Below are 27,574 nucleotides of genomic sequence, written 5' to 3'. Positions count from 1 at the left end.
CTTTGAGTTGATGTTGTAATTAGTAAATTTGATCACGATAAAATTAGACTAGAAAGCTCAATATATAGTTAGAAATACTAGAAAGACTCTTAGACTAGAAAGCTCAATATATACCTGATAATTTCAAATTGATTGGCCATTTCAGAGTTTTAGTCCATGGCATTTTGGTAACTTTGAGTTGACATTGTAATTAGTAAATTTGATCACGATAAAATTCAGTATCTTAACGTATTTTATTTTAATTTTAAGCACCCCGTAAAAATGGTATTTTACCTCTTTTACTGAATTTACATGCTTTATGTATTTTAGGTATTTTACCGGCATCTTACGTATCTTACTGACATATTTAACGAAGCAATTTTTAGCGCACAAAATAATGAAGAAGCTTCAGAAAAAGGACTGAATATGATTTGTTTTTTGTGTATAGCTATGTTTCCTGGTTTAAAAGGCCGTCTGTCTGATATAGGTCTCTTGTTATCAGAATGTATTTTAGTACGGGTAATCATAATTTTAAAATGGTGAAATATTAACTGGAATAAAACTACACTATTTCTGTGAACACAGAAAGGGCAAAAAACAGAAAGGGCAAGAAGCAGGATTGACATATGACAAACTAGAAAAAAAATAATAAAATTGAACAGCCAAGGAAAATGAGGGTGGAGTTAGCCTGCGGACAAAAAAGAAGTGAAAATGATAGAGGCAGATATTTCGTCACAGACTTCCACCCAGCCGTCTTCCATGCTAAAAAAAGAAAGAAAACTAAACTTGTGATTTAGGTCAAACTACACAGAAGAAAGACTGAATCAAACAAACCAAAAAAAATAAAAAAATGTCAGAATAAATGAAAGACTATTCACCATTTAGACTGGACAAGAAATCTTTGCATAATGATTGACTTTGCTTGTCAACTGACCTAATTTTCATTAAAAGTGTGGTCAGAAGATCTTAATTTAAACTGCAGAAAAACGTTATTTGTATCCTTTGATTTTAAGCTATTGCAAATTGAGTTTATAGGAATATCTCTCTATTTAAAGCAAGGTCCCTATTTATGGATTTCGTTAATTTCAATTGCCTTCCCAGAAAAATGTGGGAAGCTATTTGCATTAAACATTAAAGTTGCATTATCAAAAAGAACTACATGGTCTGGATTTTTGACAATGTGGAGGGCTAAAGTGGAATCAATATATTCATTTTTATTTTAAATTTTACATCTAAGAAAAATCTTGTATTCATCCTGTCTTTTCCCTGGGAGCCGGCATTTCCCTCCCTCCCCTGAAAAAGACCCGGAACATCCCCCCGAAAAATTTCTCCCTATTTTCGTCCTGGATAATTCCAGATTTCATTAGAAGGGAAATAGAAATTTCTACTCTCCTATTTAAGTCAAGGACAATCATATTGCATTACCCCAGAAAGAGGCGATGGGAGGGTAGAGGTAGAATTTGATGTATAATTCTTAGGGCCGTTCTCATATATGGAACTACTTTTGTTCTTTTTTAGTTTTTAATGTTGCTCCTTACTTTCAATGGAGAAAACCTTTTTTTTTATTTCTTATTGTTTTTCAAAACAAGCCGAGAAATCTCCTTTTCGTCTCAGTGGATGATTTCCCACAGAAATATTCCCCCGCCATGAAGAATTCATCTTGAGGAAAACTCCCCCAAGGAAAATTCCTCCCACCCGAAAAAATTTCCAGGGGAAAATTTTCTCCACGCTGAATATTTTCCCGGGACAACTCTCCGGATCGTTTAAACAGCAAATTAAACACCAAAAGAGGAAGTAAGACAAAAAAAAAAGAATTCCATATATGAACTCAGGAGGATTCCCTTTCTGGAAAGTTTCTCTTCAAAATTTCCCCCCAAAATTTTTTCAATGAAAAAAACTCTCCCCGTGGGATTCCTTCCCCCCACAGAAAGTCCCTTCTAAAAATTTCCCCTGATTTCCTAACAACAAATAATATGCGTAAAAAAGGGTTAAAACACATAACTTACAACTTTTTCCCCAAGGGCTGTGGCTATGCCATCCCAAGAGGCATAGCTATTGGACCATTGAACTATGCGGAACGAAATGGCTATCTTAAGATTGAATGTTTTTGGGAAATGGGGCGTTGAAAGAGATGGGTAGTTGTCTTCAAAATTTTTCCATAGGCAGCGCAATAGTGCTGCCTAAGCAAAGAGCGATGTGGGCACAATGTATAATTTTTTTTTTGGTCTTAGGCCAGGAGGCTTCATTTCGAAGGACTTGTCGTAGAAACTTTGAAAAAGGCTCATTCGATTTGAACTTGAAATGGTTAATGCCCTTTTCAATAGTCATAATTAATTGGAATGCAACTGGACCCCCTTCCACGCCCACCATTTTCTTAAGCTCATTGAATCAAAATTTTAATATAGCCACTTTACTCAACAACGTTTAGAGGTCCCTAAATTATGTATTTGAGGATGACCACCCCTCTAAAGCTCTCAGAGTAAGTTAAAACATGACTTGAAAGTATTTAAGGTTTATCTAGAAAGGGTGATCGTATAAACTTCGGAGGGGGCTCACTGAATTGCTGAGCAGAAGCTTAAGTGCCCTTTTTGAGATTCAGAGTAATTAGAGGGTGGATCCATCCTCCCCACACAGATATTGTATGTTCCCATGATGCATCTGATAGAAATTTTGATATGGACACTTGTTGTTGTAGAAACTTCGAAAAAGTCTCATTCGATTGGAAATTGAAATGGCTAGTGCCCTTTATAATAGTCAAAAGTGATTTTATGATAACTAACCACCTCCCACGCCCATCAAACACTTCCAATGAAGTTGAAAGTACCGAAAATTATGTCTTTGGACATAATACACCCCCCCCCCCCGCACAACCCTCGGGGCAAGGTAAGTTATGCCCTGGTGGCATATATTGTACATATAAAAAGGGTGATCATATACACTTCGTAGGAGGCTGGTTGGATCGGTAATCCTAAGTTCTAGTGCCCCTTTTAAGGTTCAAAGTGATCAGATGATGGAAACCCTCACCCCCAAACATCATTTTTTCCCGAAATGTATCTGACAGAAATTTTGAAATGACCTTTTGCTGTTGAAGAAACTTCGAAAATAGCTAATTCGATTGGAAATTGAAAGGGCTAGCACCCCATTTAATAGTCGAAAGTGATCGGAGAGCAACTAACCCAATACCACGCCATGATTTCCCCAAACCCGTCTAATCCCAATTTTTAGACAGCCATTTCGTTCAACGTAATTGACAGGCACAGAAATAATACCTTTTAGGATGACAACCACCCCAGAGCTTTCAGGGCAAGGTTTGTAAGCTATGCTCTGGCGGCATATAAGGTATATACATATATATATATATATATATAAAGGGTGATCACAGAAACTTCGGAGGAGACTCATTAGATTGTTAATCAGAAGTTATAATACCCAATTTTAAGATTCAGAGTGATCGGAGGGTGGATACCCCAAACACCTCGTATTTTCCCAAAATGCATCTTATAGAAATTTTTAGATGGCTATTTGGAGTCGTAGAAACTTCAAAAAACAGTTCACTCGATCGAAAATGGAAGGAAACAGTGTCCTTTTTAGTAGTTGAAATTGATCGGAGGGCAACTAGCCCCCTCCCTGACCCATCATTTCCCCAAACAATTCAAATCAAATTGTTAGATAGTCATTTTGTTCAAAGTAATTGAAAGTACCAGAAATTATGTCTTTGAGGATAACCCTCTCCCATAGCCCTCAGGGTAAGTTAAGTTATGTCCTGAGGGCATACAAGGTAAAAATAGGCAAAATAGTGCTGCCTAAGTAAAGAGCGATGTAGGAAAAATACATTATTTATTAATTATTTGTTTTTTGTTTAGACCTGGGTACTCTGTACCAAAGGAGTTGTCGTAGAAACTTTGAAAAGGGCTCACTTGATTGGAAATTAAAAGAGATACTGGCTTTTTTAATAGCTGAAAGGGATTGGAGGAAAATAAGCCCTTCCCATACCCAACATTACCCTAAACACATCCAATCAAAATTTAAGATAGTCATTCTGGTTAAAATAGTTGTCATCTCAAATTGTTTGATAAATTCTTATTGAAATTCATTTTATAGTGTTTTGGCAAAAGTCACTTATTACTTACGTTTTGTTTTAGACATTGGTACAACAGACCGCTTGAAAATGTAAAATTCTTAGCTTTGTTTTAATTTTCAAAGCAACAGAAAATTAGCATATAACAATACTTGGAAATTTCCGTTTTGAGGTTTTTAATGCACATTTGACATTTAACGGCTTTTTCAAACTTTTTTTTTAGATTTTTTTCTAAATATCGAATTCGCCTAACTGTGAAATTTCGAACACGATTTACAAATACATGAGTAAAATTTTAAAATATTAACACGTGAATATGGAAGAAGAAAAAGAGTATGAAAATACTTTTGTAAATACTATCAAGAGAGACTATGGCAGTCTACCATCAGAAACTCCTAGATACAGCCTTCATTTAAGGAATCCTTCTGGTTCTGCATCCCAGCTCTCCAACACTGGGTCCCAATCCTCAGTGCTTTGCCACCAACAAAGCTTATCCAGAACTGCTACAAAAAGGTTGAATTTCTTGACCCATCCAGAGAGTCCCAAGAAGACATGTAAGTTCATATATTTTATCTTCGTGTTATTATTTAGGTTTACATTATTACTCAGTATAGGTTGCTCTTGTAGCATTTTAAAAATAAAAGGTCAAAATGACAAAATTATAGTTTTTGGGTTTCATTAACTTCTAAGGATATTGAGCCCCTTTAAAAAAAAACTGTAAGAAATAGATGTAGCCAGTAGCCAATATTAAGGCAAGATTTGTTTTTGCTTTAGCTAACCTAAATTTTATACCTAATATAGCCTATGACTACCCATCTGCAGAAGGAGTTCAGTGTAAAGGTTAAGAATAGTAGCTCCTCAGAAGGATACATGCTAGAAAAAAAAGGTAAAATTCTAGTTAATTGACTTCTTGCTATCTCAGAAAGGGTTTAGGTTAGGAAAATGAAACTTTCAGGGATGCGTCTACAGGCTAAAGTAAGTCCCGGGAAGGTATTTTAAAGTACTCACCTCCACTCCTTCTCCCTCTAGAGGGCCCTGAAATTTGCCTATATAACAGGTGCTATACCTATTGAAATTTTGACAAAACAACATTTTACCTTAATTTTCAGTTACCAGTTGCTTTCTTCCCATAATACGAAAAAATATTAGTTTACCATAGGCTACTTTGATTAAGATGGATCTTCTATAAATATATATAGTAGGTTCCTAATCTTGGATAAGATACAGTGGCTGATTGTTGGAATTACACTAAATAACATTGACTGACTACAATCTTTGAAAAATAGAGGAGAAGCAGCATTGATAGGCATAATGCAGAAGAGGCAAAAACTCAAAGACAGAGTCTGTCATGTATTATTATTTTGTGTTGAAATCTTAATGGTAATGTAACTTAAGAATAAGGATATACCACAAGGATATTTTTCTTTTTCTTCTTCTTCTTCTTGTTTTGTCTTTTTTCTTTCTTCTTCCTTTTTTTACTCTTCTTCTTTCTTTTCCTTTTGAATTTTTCTTCTTATTTCTTTTCTTTTTGTATATCAACACAGGGCAATTGAAAGAAACTTTTTTTTTTTTTTTTTTTTTTTTTTTTTTTTTGGCCAAAGTATTGTCAATGATTCGAACAATTTATGTGACAAGATGGTATCCTAAGCATCAGCTGAACTTTCCAAAGAGAGACTTGACAAAGAATTGAAGGTCAAACCTTTGAGATAAAAATAGGATTGTTCATTGTTTAAATTCTAAAATCAGCAACAAAATGATGGCAAGTGCTACTTGTTATAATTAACCAACTTGTACACTTTAGTAAAACATGACATTATAGGGAAATTCCAACTCTTGGGAGAATTTGATATCTTAAAGGATCACCCTGTTTTGCCAGTTATAAACTTTTCTAGTTTGTGTTGTCAAACTATTTAAAAATATTGGTCAATCTTGCCCTAATTTGCAGAGCATGGATTAAAGATCCGAATTTGCAACAGAAAATTGAAAGATGCCTGTTTTCCCAGGTATTCTTAATTAAATTAAAATGCCTAAATTAATTTTAATTAAATTAATTAAATTATTAATTAAATTAATTAAATTAAAGATGCCTGCTTCTTAGAAAAACTATTTAACTTCTCCTGTTTTGTGCCAGAGATAGAGATATTCACAGTTAAATGAAATTTAGATCATTAAAAATTGTGAATTTTGTTTTTTCAATTAAACAGAGTAGAATTTTCTTTTTAAAGTTTGGGGAAGAGCAATCTCTAAAAACAGTCTATCATAATTGCTAGGAAAGCACTGAAAATCAACCCAAAGGAGCAATTATTTGATAATTTGGCAGTGTTAGAAGTTCCATGTGGTGCTCTTTTTCTTATTAACAGCACTAATGTAAGTTAAATCACCTCCATAAATTGTGCTTGTTTTTTCATATGTACCCTGACAACTTTAAAATCTATAAGATGTTTTCTGATTTAGCTGTCAGAGCTGAGCTAGAAAGAAAAATCGAGCTTGCTGACCTTAAAGCCAATCTGAAGAGACTGGAAAATAAATATGCACAGCTAGAAAGCAAGTACAAAATTGACTTGGAAGTATGGAAAGAGGCTGAGAGGTCAAATCAAAAAGTAATTCAATTTGAAAAAGAAAAGGTAGGCACTTTCATATTTCTTTGACTTATTAATTTGTCAAAATTAGAAAACAAATGTTCACAGTTAGAAATCAAGCACAAAATTGGCTCTGAAATATGGAAAGAGGCTGAGAGGTCAAATCAAAAAAGTATTTAATTGACAAAGAAAAGGTAGGTTCTTTCATTTTTATTCTTTACCCCCACCATAGATACATTTGCCCAACACCCTAGATTATTGCCCCCCCACCCTGTGATTAAACAGATAAGTAAATTCAAAAGATTCTTAATTTTTTCACTACTGAAAAGGTTTGGGGTAAAATATGACCAAGACCAGCAATATATCTTGTTTGTAACATTCTTCATAGCCTGCAATGGCCTGTCTACCACTGAAGTCGCTAATATTGTCACTGTTGTGCTTGGTATTTTCATATTTTCAAACTAATTACCAATTAGTAATTACCAATTAGGTAATTACCAATTACCAACTAATTACTAATTAACAAATGTTCTTCTTTCAAAACTGAGAAGTTAAAATAAAAAAGTGAGTGAAAAAGAAAAGATCTGCTCTTTTATATTAATTCTTAAGTTATTGCATGTATGTATGTATACAAAATAATGTATGCATACGTATACATATGTATATAATAACCCATCATACAAAATAATCAAGTGATGGGGTAGATAAGAAGACAAGATAATATTTATTTTCAAAAGACTATCACAAGCTCTATTGAGCCGAATTCGCGTTATATGTCAGTAAAAGCTAAGAAAAAAAAAAAAAAAAATCAAAACAGTACATTAAGTCAAACACTTAAAATTAAAAAGAAATTAAAAAAGCAAAATCATCAAAGATAAAGGGCAAATCAGTAAACTTAACAATTAAATTACAAAAACATTGCAGTAAATCAAAAAATAAAAACGGTAATATAGGAAAAGGGAAATTTGGCAAGTACATAATCACGAATTATTATTAGGGTGTTCCAGAATAAAGGGTATAAAACTTTTACGAAACCTCTCTGTAACAGCATGGATTGGAGAGTAAGTTGGGATTGCTAAGGAGGCTGACCGGGGGAGTCAGAGTCTAATGGGATTGTGAAAATCAGTCAGTACGGGGATTGGAAATGACTGATTTAGCGAAAAGCAGGCAAATTCCCCCTTTCTTTTAAGGTGGTAATGCGAACATTGAAAAAAAGAAAGAAACAACAAATCGTAATTACATTCTAAAATACAAACAAAAATAAATCCACGTCAAAAATAACATCTTGCAATTCATGGCCGGTTTGTTTATTGCATGTGTACATTCAGCTCAGCTAACTTAGCACACGCATCCGACAAGCTATATTTTTTCATCAAATAGGAGTTGCGGGTGCATGGAGGAACTCGCAACAGAAACTTTGCAAATTTGAAGAAAACGCGTTTCATCCTAAGATGGTCAGATTCACTAAATATAGGGTAAAACGGTACCAAATACAGAATATGTGACAGGACGACACTATTGTAAATCCTTGCAAGATGGGTTCTGTTCAAATGAAACTGAGAACTAACAATTGTACCATATGCACGACGGATTTTAGTTTCCATACTTTCTTGCATCAATAGCCTAGTTTTTTTCAAATTTTTTCCAATAGGAAGGCCAAGATATTTCAACTTAACACAAGGCTTTACTTCTGTACCATTCAGATCTATAGATATATCATCTGATCTAGTTGCATCTAATTCATTAAAAATCAAAACATCACATTTTCCAGCATTTTTTAGACATCTCCACAAAACATTTTTCTAGCCCACTGGTAGTCCTACTAATATTTAAAATGCCGTCTGCATGCATAATATCGACAGATCAGTACCTTTATATATAAGAAATAATATACATATTATATATAAGTTATATATAATATATATAATTATACTAGCTGTTGGGGTGGCGCCCCAAGCCCCCCCGCGCGCGTAAGTCGTTACGCGCCATATTAGTTATTCGCCATTGTAGTTGTGTCCCTGTGTCCCACCTGTGAATATATATAGATATATGTATATTTTTAACTATGTAAAACATGCGAATATACAGCATTCTTGGATGTTCCATTGTCTTTGCATATAAATAGATTGTCAGGTTTACCGACTCTTGAACATGCAACATATAATTGTCCATGGGAAAAACAATCTGTATTCAGATCTATACCTCATTATTCTAATGATTGCCCTTGAGCTTTGTTGATGGTGATTGCTAATCGAGCATTCCCTGTGTCCCCACCGTCATTTATCCCCCTGTGCCCCCCGGCGTCCCTGTTGTAGTTGTTTCCCTGTGTCCCGGTCGTCATTTGTGTCCCGGTGTCCCAGTCTGTAATTTATTTTTGAGCGTCGCGGTCGTCATTTTTATTCCCTGTGTCCCGGTGTCCCAGTCGTCATTTTTGTCCCTGTCGTCATTTGTGTTCCGATGTCTCGGTCTGTAATTTCTCTTTGAGTGTCCTGGTCGTCATTTATATTCCCTGTGTCCCGGTCGTCGTTTGTGTCCCGGTGCTTTGTTGATGGTGATTGCTAATCGAACATTCCTTGTGTCCCGGTCGTCATTTATATTCCCTATGTCCCGGTGTCCCGGTCGTCATTTGTGTCCCGATGTCCCGGTCTGTAATTTCGTCAGTCGACAAACATAACGTCAGTCGACACACAAACATGACGTCACTCGACACACAGACCCACAGACAAACTCTTGAACATGCAACATAATAATTGTCCATGGGAAAACAATCCGTATTCAGATCTATACCGCATGTTTCTAACGATTGCCCTTGAGCTTTGTTGATGGTGATTGCTAATCGAACATTCCCTGTGTCCCTGTCGTCATTTATATATCCCCCTGTGCCCCCGGCGTCCCCGTTGTAGTTGTGTCCCTGTGTCCTGGTCGTCATTTGTGTCCCGGTATCCCAGTCGTAATCTCTCTTTGAGTTGCCCGGTCGTCATTTATATTCCCTCTGTCCCGGTGTCCCGGTCGTCATTTGTGTCCCAGTCGTCATTTGTGTCCCGGTGTCCCGGTCTGTAATTTCTCTTTGAGTGTCCCGGTCGTCATTTATATTCCCTGTGTCCCGGTCGTCATTTGTGTCCCAGTGTCCCGGTTCTAACATTGACACTCGGAAAAATCTTTACGTGCCAAGCATGCTAAAGCTCCAACAATTTATAATAAACCTCAATATTTTGGGTATCTGTTTTAAGGTTTTCGAATTACTTTAATCTATTGTCAAAATATATTGAAATATTTGTGCAATTCCCAATTTTTTTTTAGTTTTTTCTTTTTTTTAGTTTTTTAGCTTTTTTAGTTTTTTCTTTTTAGTTTTTTTAGCTTTTTTTAGTTTTATTTTCTTTTTAGTTTTTTACCTTTTTTATTTTTTGTTTTTTTACGTTTTTCTTTTTAGGTTTTTTCTTTTTTTCTTTTTTTTCTTTTTTTCTTTTTTAGTTGTTTTTTTTTATTTTTAAGTTGTTTTTTTTTGGTTTTTTCTTTTTAGTTTTTTTTTTAGTTTTTTACCATTTTTCTTTTTTCAGTTTTCTTTTTATTCTTTATTTTTCAGACGTAAATACATATCGCCGAACCTTTGTTTTTTTACTAAAATCTGGTAGGCATTGATGACCTTATCCAAGTCAAAATCCCAAACCCAATCATCATCGCTATCATTTTCAGTTTTGATACGTTTTGACTCTCGCTGTCCAGGTGGATTTTCATCTAACTGCGCGGTTTTGCGTTCTTTTTTCAGTTTTCTTTTTATTCTTTATTTTTGAGACGTAAATACATATCGCCGAATCTTTGTTTTTTTACTAAAATCTGGTAGGCATTGATGACCTTATCCAAGTCAAAATCCCAAACCCAATCATCATCGCTATCATTTTCAGTTTTGATACGTTTTGACTCTCGCTGTCCAGGTGGATTTTCATCTAACTGCGCGGTTTTGCGTTCTTTAGCCGCAAGCCTTTTGGCATAAACCCTTTGAGCAGATTCCTTGGCTGTTTCTTCTGCCATTGTAGGATTTATACTAAAATTTCTCTTTGAATTAACTATTTGAGCAGCTTCCTCGGCTGTTTCTTCTGTCATTTTAAGATCTATACTAAAAATTCCTCTTATGCCAAGCTTGCTAAAGCTCAACAATTTATAATAAACCTCAAATTTTAAGTATCTGTTTTAAGGTTTCCGAATTACTTTAATCTATTGTTAAAATATTTCGAAATATTTATGCAATTCCCAGTTTTTACATTTTAGTTTGTTTTCGTTTATATGTATATAGAAGATATAATCTGGCGTAACGGACAGACAACTTATTTTTATATGTATAGATATTACATATAAGATATATTATATTATATATTATACTATATTATATATCATATTATATTATATTTATATATTTATATATTATATTTTAATTATTTATTATATTTTATATTATATTATATATAAGATATATTATATATAATTACTAGCTGTTGGGGTGGCGCTTCGCGCCACCCCAAGCCCCCCCGCGCGCGTAAGTCGTTACGCGCCATATTAGTTACGCGCCATTGTAGTTGTGTCCCTGTGTCCCACCTGTGAATAGAGATAGATATAAATATATGTTTTTAACTACGTAAAACATGCGAATATACAACATTCTTCGCTGTCCCATTGTCTGTGCATATAAATAGATTGTCAGGTTTACTGACTCTTGAACATGCAACATATAAATGTCCATGGGAAAAACAATCCGTATTCAGATCTATACCTCATTATTCTGATGATGTGTCCCTGTGTCCCGGTCGTCATTTGTGTCCCGGTGTCCCAGTTTGTAATTTCTCTTTGAGTGTCCCGGTCGTCATTTATATTCCCTGTGTCCCGGTGTCCCGGTCTGTAATTTCTATTCGAACAATCCCTGTGTCCCGGTCGTCATTTATATATCCCGCCTGTGCCCCCGGCGTCCCCGTTGTAGTTGTGTCCCTGTGTCCCGGTCGTCATTTATATTCCCTGTGTCCCGGTCGTGATTTGTGTCCGGGTGTCCCAGTCTGTAATTTCTCTTTGAGGTTCCCGGTCGTCACTTATATTCCCTCTGTCTCGGTCGTCATTTGTGTCCCGGTCTGTAATTTCTCTTTGAGTGTTTTTTCTTTTTAGTTTTTTTTTAGTTTTTTACCTTTTTTCTTTTTTCAGTTTTCTTTTTCTTCTTTATTTTTCAGCGTCACTATGAAGTACATATCGACGAACCTTTGTTTTTTTAACTTAAATATGGTAGGCATTGATGACCTTATCCAAGTCAAAATCCCAAACCCAATCATCATCGCTATCATTTTCAGTTTTGATATGTTTTGACTCTCGCTGTCCAGGTGGATTTTCATCTAACTGCGCGGTTTTGCGTTCTTTAGCCGCAAGCCTGTTTTCTTGCTGTTCTTGTGATTCCTCGGGACGCTTTCTTTTCTTACTTATTTCATGACGTCAGTCAACACAGAAACATGACGTCACCTGATCCACAGACAGACAGACAGACAACTTATTTTTATATATATAGATAGATATATAAGAAAGGTGGCACTGAGTATTAATTTGTAATTTCTCTACAATCTTCTTCTACATCACTGTGAAGGCTTTATCTGTTTCAGCTTTTTCTAGCAAGTACAGTCTTAGTGGAGTGAAGTTATTTTGCTTCTCTCCCAGCAGTAGTCTAAGAAAGAATAGTCTAACTATGTCCTGTAAAAAGCCTGAGTGAGAATGTAATTGGTGCAGTCAGTGTTACTTATATTACTGGTGTCAACCATTCAAATGACTCAACTAGTCAATAGTTAGTGATACCGAAGGATATTGCTTTCCAAGGAAACATTATATTGATTCTGCGTTTGAGAGTGGGAAAGGTATACTGCAGTTTTTCTTTTGTTGTCCATCCATTTGTGTGAACAATGCTTGCCATTCCATCATCATGGAATTCGTGAATAGTTTATGATGCTCGCTTCTGACAAATGGGAAATACCGTTCAGAGCTATTTCTGGCGCATAGGACAGCGGATGGGGTCGATCCATGGACCCTGTGTTGCCAAGAAGAGCATCAATTCACTGTCCTACAGCAGGGTTGTTTCTGGGATCTGCGAGGGTCAAATCAAAACAAATAAGAGATTGGGACGGGTCCTTTTATTAAACAGTGAAATACATATATACAAAAGCTCTAGATGTTTCGACGTGTTCCGCTGTCCCGGTCTGTAATTTTTCTTTGAGTGTCCCGGTCGTCATTTATATTCCCTGTGTCCCGGTCGTCATTTGTGTCCCGGTGTCCCGCTCTGTAGTGTCATCTTATAATGACGTCATATACAAAGCCTTATATACTCATAATGACGTCAAATGCAAACCCACAAACAAACAAACATGTATATATACAACTTATTTTTATATATATAGATACAGTTTCTTTTTTAGTTTTTTCTTTTCTTAGTTTTTTTCTTTTTTAGTTTTTCTTTTTTTTAGTTTCTTCTTTTTATTGATTTGTTTTCTTCAATTTGTCAATGTTCATTGTAACATCGACACTTGGAAAAATCTTTACGTGCCAAGCATGCTAAAGCTCCAACAATTTATAATAAACCTCAAAGTTTAGGTATCTGTTTTAAGGTTTTCGAATTACTTTAATCTATTGTCAAAATATATTGAAATATTTGTGCAATTCCCAGTTTTTTTAGTTTTTTCTTTTTTTTAGTTTTTTAGTTTTTTTAATTTTTTTGTCTTTTTAGTTTTTTACCTTTTTTATTTTTTTATATTTTTTTACGTTTTTTCTTGTTAGGTTTTTTCTTTTTTTATTTTTTTTTATTTTTAGTTTCTTTTTTAGTTTTTTCTTTTTATTTTTTAGTTTTTTTACCATTTTTCTTTTTTCTGTTTTCTTTTTCTTCTTTATTTTTCAGCGTCACTATGAAATACATATCGCCGAACCTTTGTTTTTTAACTAAAATCTGGTAGGCATTGATGACCTTATCCAAGTCAAAATCCCAAACCCAATCATCATCGCTATCATTTTCAGTTTTGATACGTTTTGACTCTTGCTGTCCAGGTGGATTTTCATCTAACTGCGCGGTTTCGCGTTCTTTAGCCGCAAGCCTTTTGGCATTAACCCTTTGAGCAGATTCCTCGGCTGTTTCTTCTGCCATTGTAGGATTTATACTAAAATTTCTCTTTGAATTAACTATTTGAGCAGCTTCCTCGGCTATTTCTTCTGTCATTTTAAGATCTATTCTAAAAATTCCTCTTCACGTGCCAAGCTTGATAAAGCTCAACAATTTATAATAAACCTCAAAATTTTAAGTATCTGTTTTAATACTTTAATCTATTGTGAAAACATTTCGAAATATTTATGCAATTCCCAGTTTTTACATTTCAACTTATTTTTATATATAAATATTTTTGATATTTACATAATAGCTTTAGTGGTTCTGGACTGAAAACTAAATATGCTAATCAAATTGGGAATTGCAATCTTTTAGGTTGAAAAGGCAGATCCATTGGAATCATGAGAATGCATGGAATAAAAAAAGCCTCACCCTCAAAAGGCCCTGTCAAGATTGTTGCCTCTATTACGTTATAACAGACATAATACGTCATTTGTGTCCCGGTGTCCCGGTCTGTAGTTTCGTTAGTCGACAAACATGACGTCAGACGACAAACAACTTCATGACGACATACAGCTCAATCCTTATAATGACGTCAGTCGACAAACATGACGTCAGTCGACACACAAACATAACGTCAGTCGACAGACAGACAAACAACTTATTTTTATACAGATAGATATATATAAAAATAAGTTGTTTGTCTGTCTGTCGACTGACGTCATGTTTGTCGACTGACGTCATTATAAGGATTGAGCTGTATGTCGTCATGAAGTTGTTTGTCGTCTGACGTCATGTTTGTAGATACGTGATTTGCATCATTGGAACGGATCCGCTCTATTGGGGGGGGAGAGGGGGTTAATTCTGAAAAATTAGAAAAATGACGTATTTTTAACTTACAAAGGAGTGGTCGAATCTTCATGAAACTTCATATTTAGAAGGACCTCGCTACTCAGATCTCTTATTTTAAATCTCAACCGGATCCAGCGTCATTTGGGGGGCAGTTGGGGGGGACCAGAAATCTTAGAAAATACTTAAAGCGGAGAGATTAGGATGAAACTGGATGGGAAGAATAAAAACCTGTCTAAGATACTTGCTGACGTAACCGGACCGGACCTGCTCTCTTCGGTGGAGTTGGGGGGGGGGATAATTTTGAAAATTGAGGTATTTGTAACTTACAAAAGGGTGACTAGATCTTAATGAAATTTGATATTTAGAAGGATCTTGTGCTTCAAATCCGTACCGGATTTGCTCTCTTTGGGGGAGTTGGGGGGAGGGGTTCAGTGATTTGGCGAGTTTGGTGCTTCTGGACGTGCTAGGGTGATGAAAATTGGTAGGCGTGTCAGGGAGCTGCACAAATTGACTTGATAAACTCGTTTTCCCTGATTCGCCCATCTGGGGGGCTAAAGGGAGAGGATAAATTAGAAAAAAATTAGGTATTTATAACTTACGAGTGGGTGATCGGATCTTAATGAATTTTGATATTTAGAAGGACATCGTGACTCAGAGCTCTTATTTTAAATCCTGACCGGCATTAATCCTCTGATTTTCCTTTTAAATCAATCAATTGATTCTTAGAATTTTGTTAGAGCTCATACCATATGAGCTCTTAGCTCTTCTTGCCTCGTCACAAGTGCCATATGAGCTCTTAGCTCTTTTTTACTTAAGGGGATTAGGGCTCTTTGAGTTTTAACTCTACTTTTCTTAGGTTTTAATATAGCTGTTTACTTTTCTTTGAAAACGTTCTCTTTTTATTAATCATGTCTAGAGCCATATCTGGCTCTTTTAGAGCAACAAGCAGTACTGACACCGTCTGTTTCCAACAGAACTGAAACAGAGCAACCGCCTGTTTCCTTTGGTTCATATTACGAAGCAAATATGCTAATAATATATTCAGATAAAAGTCTGAATATGTTACTTGCGAAAACAACAAAGAAAATGCATATGCAGAAAATCGTGGTTTCAGCCACTTTTCTTGATTTTCAAGCCAATATGTTTCCCTTGTTGTTTAAACCAAGGGACGGTAAGCTTACTATACTGGAGTATCGGTTAAGGAGGTTCTAGTAGTTTACTTCTTGCTTTGATTTGACTCTATTTTTAAGAGTTGTGGGTTATTATATTTCTTAGTATTGGAAGTGATCGTCTCTTACAAGGTTCCTTACTACCACTGGATCCCGGATTAGGGTTCATTTAATACTATAACTATATTACAAACAGGTAAAAAACCTATGACTATCTCTTATTTGTGATAGTAAGAGACAAACCTTACAGAATCAGGCAGCAAATTTAAGTTCAATGAGTGCCAAGGTCTATTCTATACTAGGTTCCAGCATTTTTGCAGCCACGATACTGATGAAGCCTATATAAATCTTATTTATAATTAATCACACCGACGATTCTGATGTTAATTAAACTAAAATTATTAATTTGATTAAATTAAATTAATTATTTATAATTAAAATGATTCCAGCTGTAGCTGCAACCGTGATAATGCTCAAACGACTAACCAGGGAAATGAATGATCAAAACATACTTTCGTCTAATTATTTTGTCGAAAAATAAACGTATGTCGTATCCTCGTGCATATAATTATTTATACAAATACTCAAGAAAAACAACTTTCAAAAGATGCTTGTATTATATTGATTTTTAGTTGCTATATGCCATGGTTTGTTCGTTTATGAGTTTCGGCTGTCTAATTAGAATAAACTAGGTCAATCCTATCAGTAAATTTTTCTTTTTATTTTGAAAATTGTTTTTTTTTTAGTTACAAAAGGCACTAAATGTGGTAATTTCCTTTCAAATGAGCCATTAAACAGCTCTCTATGATTTTCCAATGTCCCGCTAGCTGCAACGAAAAAACCAAAAAAAAGATGTCGTGGATGCAGAATATCGTGCTTGGAGCCACACCTCTTGTTTTTTCAAGCCAATAACTTTTCCTCGCTATTCAAGCCAAGGGATAGCAAGTTTTCTATATAGGGGTAATGGACAATTCGGTTCTAATAATGTACTTCTTTTTTGTTCTGACTCTGGTTTTAGAGTTATGGGCTATCACATTTCTTAGTATTGGGGGTGAGTTACGGGCAATTATATTTCTTAGTACGGGACGTGATCGTGACTTACTAGGTTGCTAGCTACCACTCCGACCCGGATACAACTTCCGATTATGACGTCATTCTTCGATTTTCGTATAGAATTGATCCCAAAGCTGGGAACAAGTGAAGTTTAAAAGCAGATGTTGGGTAACGTAAATACAGCTTATCTTGGTAGTATTATTAGTAAAGACAATGGGAGCATTGTAGATGTCAAAAGTAAAATAGACAAGGCTCAAGATGTTTTTTTTTTCACTGTAAAAAAAAAAGTTTGGAAGAACAGGAAGATGTATCTACTAACCAAGATTATAATATTAGAAGCTACAGTGATGACAGTAATCAAATATGGCTCTCAAGCATTGGCGCTCCGAAAAGCAGATGAAGATTTGCTAGATGTTTTCTAGAGAAATAGCCTACGGATTGTTCTGTATTATTATTATTATTATTTAAGAATTAACGACGCTTCTTGACTACTTAGGTCCCTGCGTCGGCCCTGCAGTGCTTTCCTGCAGCGTGATTCGATCTCTGGGTCCCGTATTACCAAGCTAAGGTCAAATCCACTGCGCCACCACAGGACGATTGTTCTGTATAATCAGCTGACTGACCGATTTCAAACAGTAGGCCGTACGAAAATTGTGGTTCAATCTCGCTTTCTAGGGCCATAATGAGAGAAAGGTTGAGATGGCTAGGGCACGTGTTAAGGATGACAGTTTGCCGAAGATTGTTATTTTGGCCTACCGTCCAGGGCTAAACGGAAAGTATATCTCCCTCGTTTGGGGTGGGAGGATGTCTTAAAGAAAGATTTAAAGGAAATGGAAACTTCCTGGGAGGGTGTAAAAAGGGAGGCTTTGAACAGATTGGGATGGAAGAGGAGCGTGCGTAGCTGTGTTGGCCTCAGGTTGTTTGGTGAAGCGGTGAGTTGTTACTAGTAGTAGTTGGTGGAAGTGATGAAAGGCTTGAGAGCCATGGCTAATTAGAGTAAAGCCCAGACAAATAGCGCAGTGAGAGGTAAAGCTAGCAGAACACTTTCAGAATTGTCTAAAAATTATATCATTTTTGCCATGAGTATTTAAATAACACAATTTAATAAATTTCGTTGTTAAAATAATCGCAAAAAAACTTTGATAATTGAAATTCAATCGATACAAGACAAAAAAAATTTTTACCATGTATTATATTTTTAAAATTCAGTTTTACAGAGAGAGAAAGTAAACACCATCGAAGCAACGACTTTATATTTTGGATAAGGTTATTTTAAAGCATTCAAATGCTATCTACTCGAATAACTGTTCAAAAATCTGATTTAGAAGAGTCTGTTTTCAAAAGGAACCCGAACCCATGCCTTTATGTTAAAATGTCATGGAAGGGTAAGGATTACTCTAGTGAAAAAGTGCGGAATGGCCTCAACCCCATCTGGAATTATGTCTATCCGGAATTCAATGCGGACGAAAATGAATCGTATGAGGTGAAGTTCCGAATGAAAGAGCAAAGATTGGTGCTAGGCCTAATAAACAGACGTAAGTGTGTTGGCTATGGCGTCATTAACAGAGTAGAATTAAAAGAAGGTGAATCTGTCATTGATATAAAAAAGAAGAAATCGAATGTCGCCAAACTTTACATTAAGGTGGAGATGGTGTTAAAAGAAAACAATGGGACTGAGGAAAGGAGAGATACTGAAGAACAAGGGGAAGAAAAATCAGAATCAGTTAAAAATGAGACAGAGGAAGAAAAAGAAAACCCAGAATTAGCGAAAAATGAAACAAAGGAAGAAAAAAGCCCTGAAGAAATTAAACAAGAAAGTAAAGTTGAAACCGAAGAGAAACAGTCAAAAGATTACAGTGAAATCTCAATAAGTGAAGCAAATAATAAAGAAGATCCAACGTTAATAAAAACGGAGGAAGTTAATTTAAACAGTAGTGAAAATATAATAAATAAGTCCAAAACTGAAGAGCAGGGGGAAGAAAACCCAGAATCGGTGAAAAATGAGACAGAGAAAGAAAAAAGCCATGAAGAAATTAAACAAGAAAGTAAAGTTGAAACCGAAGAGAAACAGTCAAAAGATGACAGTGAAATTTCAATAAGCGAAGCAAAAAGTAAAGAAGATCCAACGTCAATGAAGACTGAGGAAGTTGATGTAAACGGTAGTGAAAATATAATGAGTAAGTCCAAAACTAAAGAGCAAGGGGAAGAAAACCCAGAATCGGTGAAAAATGAGACAGCGGAAGAAAAAAGCCATGAAGATATTAAACAAGAAAGTAAAGTTGAAACCGAAGAGAAACAGTCAAAAGATAACAGTGAAATTTCAATAAGCGAAGCGAAAAGTAAAGAAGATCCAACGTTAATAAAGACCGAGGAAGTTAATTTAAACGGTAATGAAAATATAATGGATAATTCCAAAACTGAAGAGCAAGGGGAAGGAAACCCAGAATCGGTAAAAAAAGAGAAAGAGGAAGAAAAAAAACATAAAGAAATTAAACAAGAAATTAAAGTTGAAACCGAAGAGAAACAGTCAAAAGATGACAGTGAAATTTCAATAAGCGACGCAAAAAATAAAGAAGACCCAACAAAGACCGAGGTAGATAATTTAAACATTAGTGACGATATATTGAATAAGTGTGAATTACTTAACCAACCAACTAACCCGTCAAAGGAAAATAATGAGACCCAGGAAAGGAGCGATAGTAAAGAACAAGGAGAAGGAAACCCAGGACCTGTTAAAAATGAGACAGAGGAAGAAAAAAGCGAGGAAAAAATCAAACAAGAAAACAAAGTGGAGGCTGAAGAGGAACAGGTGAAAGATGACAGTGAAATTACATCAAGCGAAGCCAGAAATAAAGAAAATGCAACGCTAATAAAGAACGAGGAAGGTAATTTAAACAGTAGTGACAATATATTGAATAATTGCGAATTACTTAACCAACCAACCAACTCGTCAAATGAAAATAATGATAAAGAAGAAAAACCCAATTTATTTTTTCTTGTGGCTGCTTTACTAGGAGGTATTTTTGCTGGGGCTTTTTTCTACTGGTTAGATCACTAGGAAGAGTGAATAGTGACTCTTGACTGCCGTTAATGGTTGAAAGAGCAAAGACAGCTTAGACAGGTTGAAGAGCAAAGATAGGCTTAACAAACAGACGTAAGTGTGTTGGCTACGGTATAATTAAAAAGGGGAATTAAAAGCCAATCAGGTTAGATTTTTAATTTGACCAGAATCTAATATTGCGATAATGTTGCTATAACAAAGCAATAATCATGGCTTTAGACTCGAAACTCCAAAATTTTCTTCTTTGACTTTATTAAAAATAATTCCGATTCTACCCATACTTTAATTATGTCATATTTTAGTTAGACCAAAAATATTTTGTGTTTTAATCTTTCTCTTTGAACTCCTACCTATAGAGCGTTGCTATTTTGTTTAATTTTTGATATTGAATGTTTTTGTGCTAACTGTCAGTATTGTGCCTGTTGTTTCATAAAAAATCTTGTCTAGATTCTCTGAAATTTTTTCTTTGACTTTGCACCTTAACATTAAGCCCAACTCCTCCAATGCTTGAGATCTTTTAATAATCATTTTTTCAGCTTGAAAGCTTTCGAAGAAAAAATGATCATCTCAAAGGAGAACTTGAAAAGGCAAGGCAAGACTCAGCCAAGAGCCGAAAAGAGTTAAGGGACGTTCAAGATGAAATAAACCTACTGAAGGGTCAAGTTCATGAGCATAAAAGGAATATAGAAGAAGAAAAAGAAAAAGTAAGTCTTTTTCTCGTTATTCTAGTATTTCTCATCCTTGAGAATCTGTCTACCTTATCTTTGAAATATATTAGGACATTTCTTTAATCATTAGCTCTGAAAATAATCTTGTGACGCTGTGCAACGGGTACCTGTATCCAGCCTGTATATTTCACAGAAATGGTGACGAATTTAATATATATTTTGCTAAAGCAAAGTCGGTTTTGTCTCATGGCTTGGGGATCGGTTGAAACTTATAGAAAAACTTATTTTTGGAGGGAGAGCAATGTGAATTTTGTGTAATGGAGGACTGGGAAAATAATTTTTCTTTGGACGTTGCAAATTATCGCCTGGCATTCGGGTACAGCCCAGTCGATGATTATAGCTTGAGTAGATGTGTTCAAATCGGGACAATGTCTAAAATTTGTCCCTATTGCAAGGCCTTGAAATTTAATGGTGAAACAATGGGAATGTGTTGCGCCTCAGGAAAAGTTAAACTTCCTCAACTGGCTGCACAACCAGAGCCATTGAAGACTTTGCTTATTGGAACTACGTCAGAATATAAGCGTTTGATGTTTTATCAAACATCAGAAAATATAACTCATGTTTCCAAATGACGTCGTTTGGTGCCCAAATCGAAAATCAAGATCAATTTATGCCTACTTTCAAAGTAAAAGGGCAAATTTATCATAGAGCAGGGTCCCTTCTACCATTCTCAGGTGAGAATCATAAATTTTTACAACTGTACTTCATCAGTGATAGCAATTCTGAATTGAATGCACGTTGCGAAATTTCTCCCGACGTTGAAAGGACTATCGTTTTCCAATTGCAACATCTTTTCCACGAAAATAATGATTTAGTGTGCCTGTTCAAAACAGCAATCGATTTGATGCCTACTGATACGCATAAAATTGTTATTTCCGCTGACAAAACGCCTACTGGCGAACATGTGTGTAGATGCAATGCTCCAACTATCGACGAAGTGGCAATCGTTATGGTCGGTGATCAGTTTTTACCTCGAGATATTATTCTTCATAAGCGAAACGCTCAGTAGGTAAGAATTGCTGAAACTCATCGATGCTACGATGCCCTACAATATCCTATCATTTTTTGGGATGGAGCCGACGGCTATCACTTTAATAATAAATGGATAGATCCATCCACTAACAAACAAACAGATAAGAAATGCAGCGCAATGAATTATTATTTCTATAGACTAATGATTCGTCACAATGAATAAAATTATATTTTAAAATGCCGTCAATTGTTTCACCGATACATCGTTGATATGTATGCAAAGATTGAATCAGAACGTTTGCTATTCATCCGTCTGAATCAGACCAAGCTCCGCTCTGAACAATACATTCATTTGCGAGATGCAGTTTAAATTACCACTAACGTTGGAAGATTAACGATTTTACCTTCGTCATTTGCTGGCAGTCCCCGTCATATGCGATACAGCAGCTTTTACTTCAAGGGCAAACAGCGGTTCATAGACATGACATTACGGCCCGTGTATTCCGGCAAAAGTTGAAATAACTGATAACCTACATAGCAAAAACATAAAGTGTTTGGGTCAGTGCGATGCTGGATGTACTCAGTGGAATGGCAAAAGTGAGGATTGCCACACGCACATATTTTAATCTGGATACATGATAAAATTACTTCTAATGAAATTGACGATGTGATTTCCGCTGAAATACCTGATGAAAATGTTGGTAAGGGCTTATATGATACTGTGGTAAAAAATGTGATACATGGACCTTGCGGTGCACTGAGTGAAAAATCACCATGCATGGCCAAAGGTAGGTGCAAAAAGCAATATTCCGACTTTTAGTACCCAACACAATTACCGGCAATGATGGTTACCCACTATATAGAAGAAGATCTACTGAAGATGGCGGTAAAACAGCAATAATAAAGAAGCATAACGGTGCCACCATCGAAGTAGATAATGAGTGGGTTGTTCCATATTCACCTTTATTATCAAAAACATTTAATGCACACATAAACGTTGAATGCTGCAACTCCAATACATATGTAAATATGACAACAAAGGCAGCGACATGGCGGTTTTTGGCTTGCAGTCCGAAATCAGCGATATCGATGAAATCGTATAATATCAGGCTGGAAGATACATAAGCAGTAATGAAGCTGTTTGGCGAAATCTTTCATTTCCGATACATGAACGAAGTCCAGCTGTTGTTCACTTAGCGGTACATTTACAGAATGGACAACGTGTTCATTTTTCGGAATCCAACGTGCAACAAAGAGCCCTGAATCCACCGGGTACAACGTTAACTGCTTTCTTTTCGTTATGTCAAAATGATTCTTTTGCAAAAAAACTGCTGTATACTGAAGTGCCTTCGTATTACACGGGGAATGCTAAAAAGAAATCATATGAACGTCGAAAACAGGGTAAGTCAGTCGATCGCCAACCTACCATCTTCAAAGATACCACGATAGGAAGACTACACCATACACCCCAATTAACATGAATGCTTCTTTCTCCGCCTGCTTTTGGCGAATGTACCCGGTCCGACGGTACTATACATGACACTTACCGTAGTGCATGCCAAGCTCTGATTTTATTGGAGAATGACCAACGCTGGGATAATTGCATCAATGACGTGTGCGAAACGTCAACTCCAAGTCAAATTCGTGCATTGTTTGGAATCATACTAACAACTTGCTCTCCTTCAGCTCCTACAGAGTTATGGGAGAAATATAAATCGAAAATGGCCGAGGATATACTCCATCGAAAACGGTTAGAGACGTCAGATACGACGTTTGATTTTACATCAGGAATTTATAACTACACTTTAGTTATTATTGAATATTTGTGCGTATGTATGGCAAGCAAACCTCTTCAGGATTTGGGAATGCCTTCACCTAATCGTAACGCTGCCGTTTCGACATGTATAGAATCGGGTCGTGAACAAAGTTACAACACGAGTGATCTATTGTCGTATGTACAAAATAATATTTCTAAGTTAATGTCTGAGCAAAAGGACATTTATGATAAGATAATGCATTGTGTAGATAACAACGTTGGAGAAATCTTCTTTTTGGATGCGCCAGGAGGTACTGGTAAAACGTTTGTGATAAAATGATTCTGGCATCAATTCGATCAAAAAATGACATAGCGTTGGCAATTGCGTCGTCCGGAATAGCCGCAACGTTGCTGCCTGGTGGAAGAACTTCTCATTCCGCTTTGAAATTGCCTCTGAATTTGCATTCTACAGGAACTCCCACGTGCAATATTTCCAAATCATCTGGGATGGGTAAAGTATTGCAGCACTGCAAACTTATTATTTGGGACAAGTGCACAATGGTACACAAAAAATCCTCGAGGCTCTGGAGCAATCATTACGAGATTTACGAGAAAATTCGAAACCCTTTGGCAGCACATTAATATTGCTTGCGGGAGATTTCAGGCAAACATTACCTATAATACCTAGATCAACCCCTGCGGACAAAATGAATGCTTGCCTGAAAAATTATAATTTATGGGCGAACGTAAAGACATTAAAATTAATTATAAATATGCGTGTCCCTTTGCAAAACGATGACTCTGGTGAAATATTTTGAGATCAATTACTGGCAATTGGAAACGGAAAGCTCCCAGTAGACTCAATTTCAGGACGTATACAACTGCCTGCTGAATTCTGTAGTTTAGTGACGTCCAAAAATGAATTGGTTGAAAAGGTATTTCCGAATATTCTAACCAATTATAAAAATCATAAATGGCTAAGTGAACGAGCGAGTCTGGCAGCCAAGAATAAAGACGTCCACGAAATCAAAAATATTATTTTGACCAAGATTCGAGACCAGGCAGTCATTTATAATTTAGTCAACACAGTTCTGGAACCAAATGAAGTGGTTAATTAACCATCTGAATTTTTTAAATTCCCTGGATCTCCCAGGATTTCCACCACACGTGCTACAACTAAAAATAGGCTTACCAATAATACTGTTACGAAACATTAACCCACCAAAGCTTTGCAATGGCACGCGACTTGCCGTAAAAAAACAATGGAAAACGTAATAGAGGCAACAATCTTAATAGGGCCTTTTGAGGGTGAGGCTGTTCTTATTCCTCGCATTCCCATGATTCCAATGGATCTGCCTTTTCAATTTAAAACTTTGTAATTCCCAATTCAATTAGTATTTGCCATCACCATCAACAAAGCTCAAGGACAATCATAAGAAAAATGCGGTATAGATTTTAATACAGATTGTTTTTCCCATGGAAACGCCATACCAACAGCTAGTTCATAATAAAATACAGGCCGTAGTGTGGCCGTACGTGCTACTGGCAAAGGCTTCATAAAATCTCTTTTTCGGCGTTTGAATAGGAGGTAGTAATGCGTTTAGGTGTCTCTCTAATACCTAAAGAAGTTTCTCAAAGAAAAGTAAAGAGCCATGCCAAAATAAAGTGTTGCACTCACAGACTGATTATCTGAATATGTATTACATAACACAGAAACAGTTTTCACCAATTGAACTGGTAGACAACCTTAGGCATCTTAAAAGAATTTTGCTAGAGTCTTGGAGTTTTGGAACACTAGGGCGATGACTTCAATATATTTTTTTTTCTTCATATGAAATGTGTGGTTGTAGAAACTTTGAAGGGAGCTCATTTGACTCGAGATTGAAAGTTCAAGTTTTTTTTAATTGTGAAAATGATTGGAGGGCAGCCAGTCTCCCAGTGCCCTTTTTTCAAGCGGCTTTTGCTACCCAATTTCCCCATTGCCTTCCAAAGACATCCAAGCAAAATTTAGAGCTTGGCTTTTTGTTCTAATGAGTCGAAAGTGATGATGCATAAATGATGCAAATAACCAATCTATGCATAGGTCTTACAATAGGTCACGGGATTGTTGTTGGATATTGGGTGAACAATTATGTCAAAGCTGTCATGAAAACTTTCGATAGGTCAAAGGATACATATTGTTGTCAAACAGGAGGGGGGGATTAATGGTTCCAAAAAGTTTTTTGTTCCTTTCCAGGTTGGAAATTATGGTCATAAGTGGAGCCTAGTGAAAAAATATTATACAGCTATACAGCTAAAAAACTTTTTTTTCTCGATTGGCACGAAACTTATATTCTACAGTTCTTGAGCCAAGGGAACCCCAATGGAGAAGTAAAGTTACGAGTCCCCCCCCCCCACAAGCTAAGAGAGTTGTCGTAACCTCTCTCGTTGATCGTGCCCTAAACATTTGCTCTGATTCCCACATCACAGCAGAATTAAATTATATCAGGGACATACTTTTTGAAAATGGGTATCCCATTTTACTTATTAATAATACAATTAGTCGTAGATTGAAAAGACGCTCCCGTAAAATCAATAATATTTTACCATGTCAGAATCCCGATAAGCCCTCAAAAATATTCTACAAATCATCCCAAAAATCACTACGAATTAAAAAAAAATTGCACACAAAATAATCTGTATGAAGTTTTTACTAATAACTTCAAAATCATGAATTTCGCAAACTCTGCTAAAGATAAAACCCCAGTTGCTCGCCAAGGAAGGTTTTATCAAATACCATGTGATTCTGGCAAATACTATATAGGAGAACCCACCAGAATATAAAGAAACGCCTACTACAGCATAAGGACGATATCACCCAAAGCTTTAAATTCTAATAAAGCTAATGCTTCTTTTTAATTTGCTTTAAGCAGCCATGTTTTTAAAAACCTCAGCCACAAAATACTCCTGAAGTATCAGCCCTTATTAGCAATGACCTAGGCATAAAACAGGTTGGTCGAGAAGCAATTGAAATCACACTTAAGATAATTAATCACATTTCCTTAAATAGGGATTTGGGGAATATTCACTTAAACAAACACAACATAGAAACAATAGGGGAGTTTTTCCAAGACAGTGGAATTCAATTCAGTGAATTTTTCGGCCCAATGTCCAAGGGCCGTGTTCAGCACAACACCATAAATCACGCATAGCTCATTAACCTTACGTGTAAAACCAGAACTTACTTCACCAGGGATAATCGGTACTTCGTCGGGTTCAAATATAACGAATCGATCCAAGTCGATCCTTTTCTAATCACACTTTTCAAGCTCCTTCAGAATATCCATACAATGATCTGTGCGTTTTTGACGTTCAGTCGGCCGAGTAGAGACACCAGCAAGCCCTCGCAACAATTTCCTTGCTTCAAATATTATATCATCATTGAAGAAATTACTGGCCGTCCTTGCAATATCAGCCGAAAGATTGCCAACAGATTTTACTGTCGACAAAAATTCATTACCGAATTCCAAACGAGCTTATCGCTTGTCATCTTGCAAAGGAATAGTTAGCAGTCAAGTCCATAAAGCAGAGTCACGGGAAGGAGTCAAAGCTCGTGAGGGAGGAGCCAAAAATTAACGCAATGCACAATACTGTTGTGACGTTACTTTCTCCCTGGGATGTACCCCAATAAACAAGGGAAGCGTCAGTCCCCGTTCACCTGATCCCTGCAGTTTAAGGGAGAGTCTCCTGGCAGGTACAACGAAGCAATGGACAACTTATGGACATAATGTGTATGATGGAAATTTTACATTTTCGCCGTGTGCATACAATGCTTATTTCTTTAGCACAAATTCACATTCACACAAAATTCACATAAATTAACATTTTCAAACTTCTGAATTAATTTTCAAAAACCGTTATTTAAGCTGTTCTTAAAGCGAGAATCAGCCAGGCGATGCCTGTTTAATCACACTTCAATTCTCTTTGTCTATATTCTATTGCTTATCAAACAGTTCGTGGTAACGAACTGTAGTAAGGAGCGACCCGGGTCAATAGTAACCAAAACTCCAAAAAATTGAATTTTGATATCAATAGCTACATCAAAAGAATCGCATTTTAACGCTGATTTTAAATATATAAGTTTCATCAAGTTTAGTCTTACCCATCAAAAGTTACGAGCCTGAGAAAATTTGCCTTATTTATGAAAATAGGGGGAAACACCCCCTAAAAGTAATATAATCTTAACGAAAATCACAC

General features: G+C 36.0%; 1 protein-coding gene across 1 annotated transcript in view; it reads left to right on the top strand.

Moving 5' to 3' along the window:
* Positions 1-4,341: 4,341 nt before the first annotated feature.
* The window catches only part of LOC136025842 (mitotic spindle assembly checkpoint protein MAD1-like), a 116,080-nt gene continuing 92,847 nt past the window's right edge, over positions 4,342-27,574 (top strand). The window contains exons 1-3 of the mRNA XM_065701857.1: positions 4,342-4,611; positions 6,512-6,681; positions 20,419-20,586. Of these exons, the coding sequence (XP_065557929.1) occupies positions 4,374-4,611; positions 6,512-6,681; positions 20,419-20,586 (576 nt within the window). The 5' untranslated portion in view covers positions 4,342-4,373. The remainder of the gene's footprint in view (positions 4,612-6,511; positions 6,682-20,418; positions 20,587-27,574) is intronic.

The sequence above is a fragment of the Artemia franciscana genome, chromosome 4 (genome assembly GCF_032884065.1).
Source record: "Artemia franciscana chromosome 4, ASM3288406v1, whole genome shotgun sequence".
In the NCBI taxonomy this organism is placed as follows: Eukaryota; Metazoa; Arthropoda; class Branchiopoda; order Anostraca; family Artemiidae; genus Artemia; species Artemia franciscana.
This window is presented reverse-complemented; position numbering and strand designations above follow the sequence as displayed.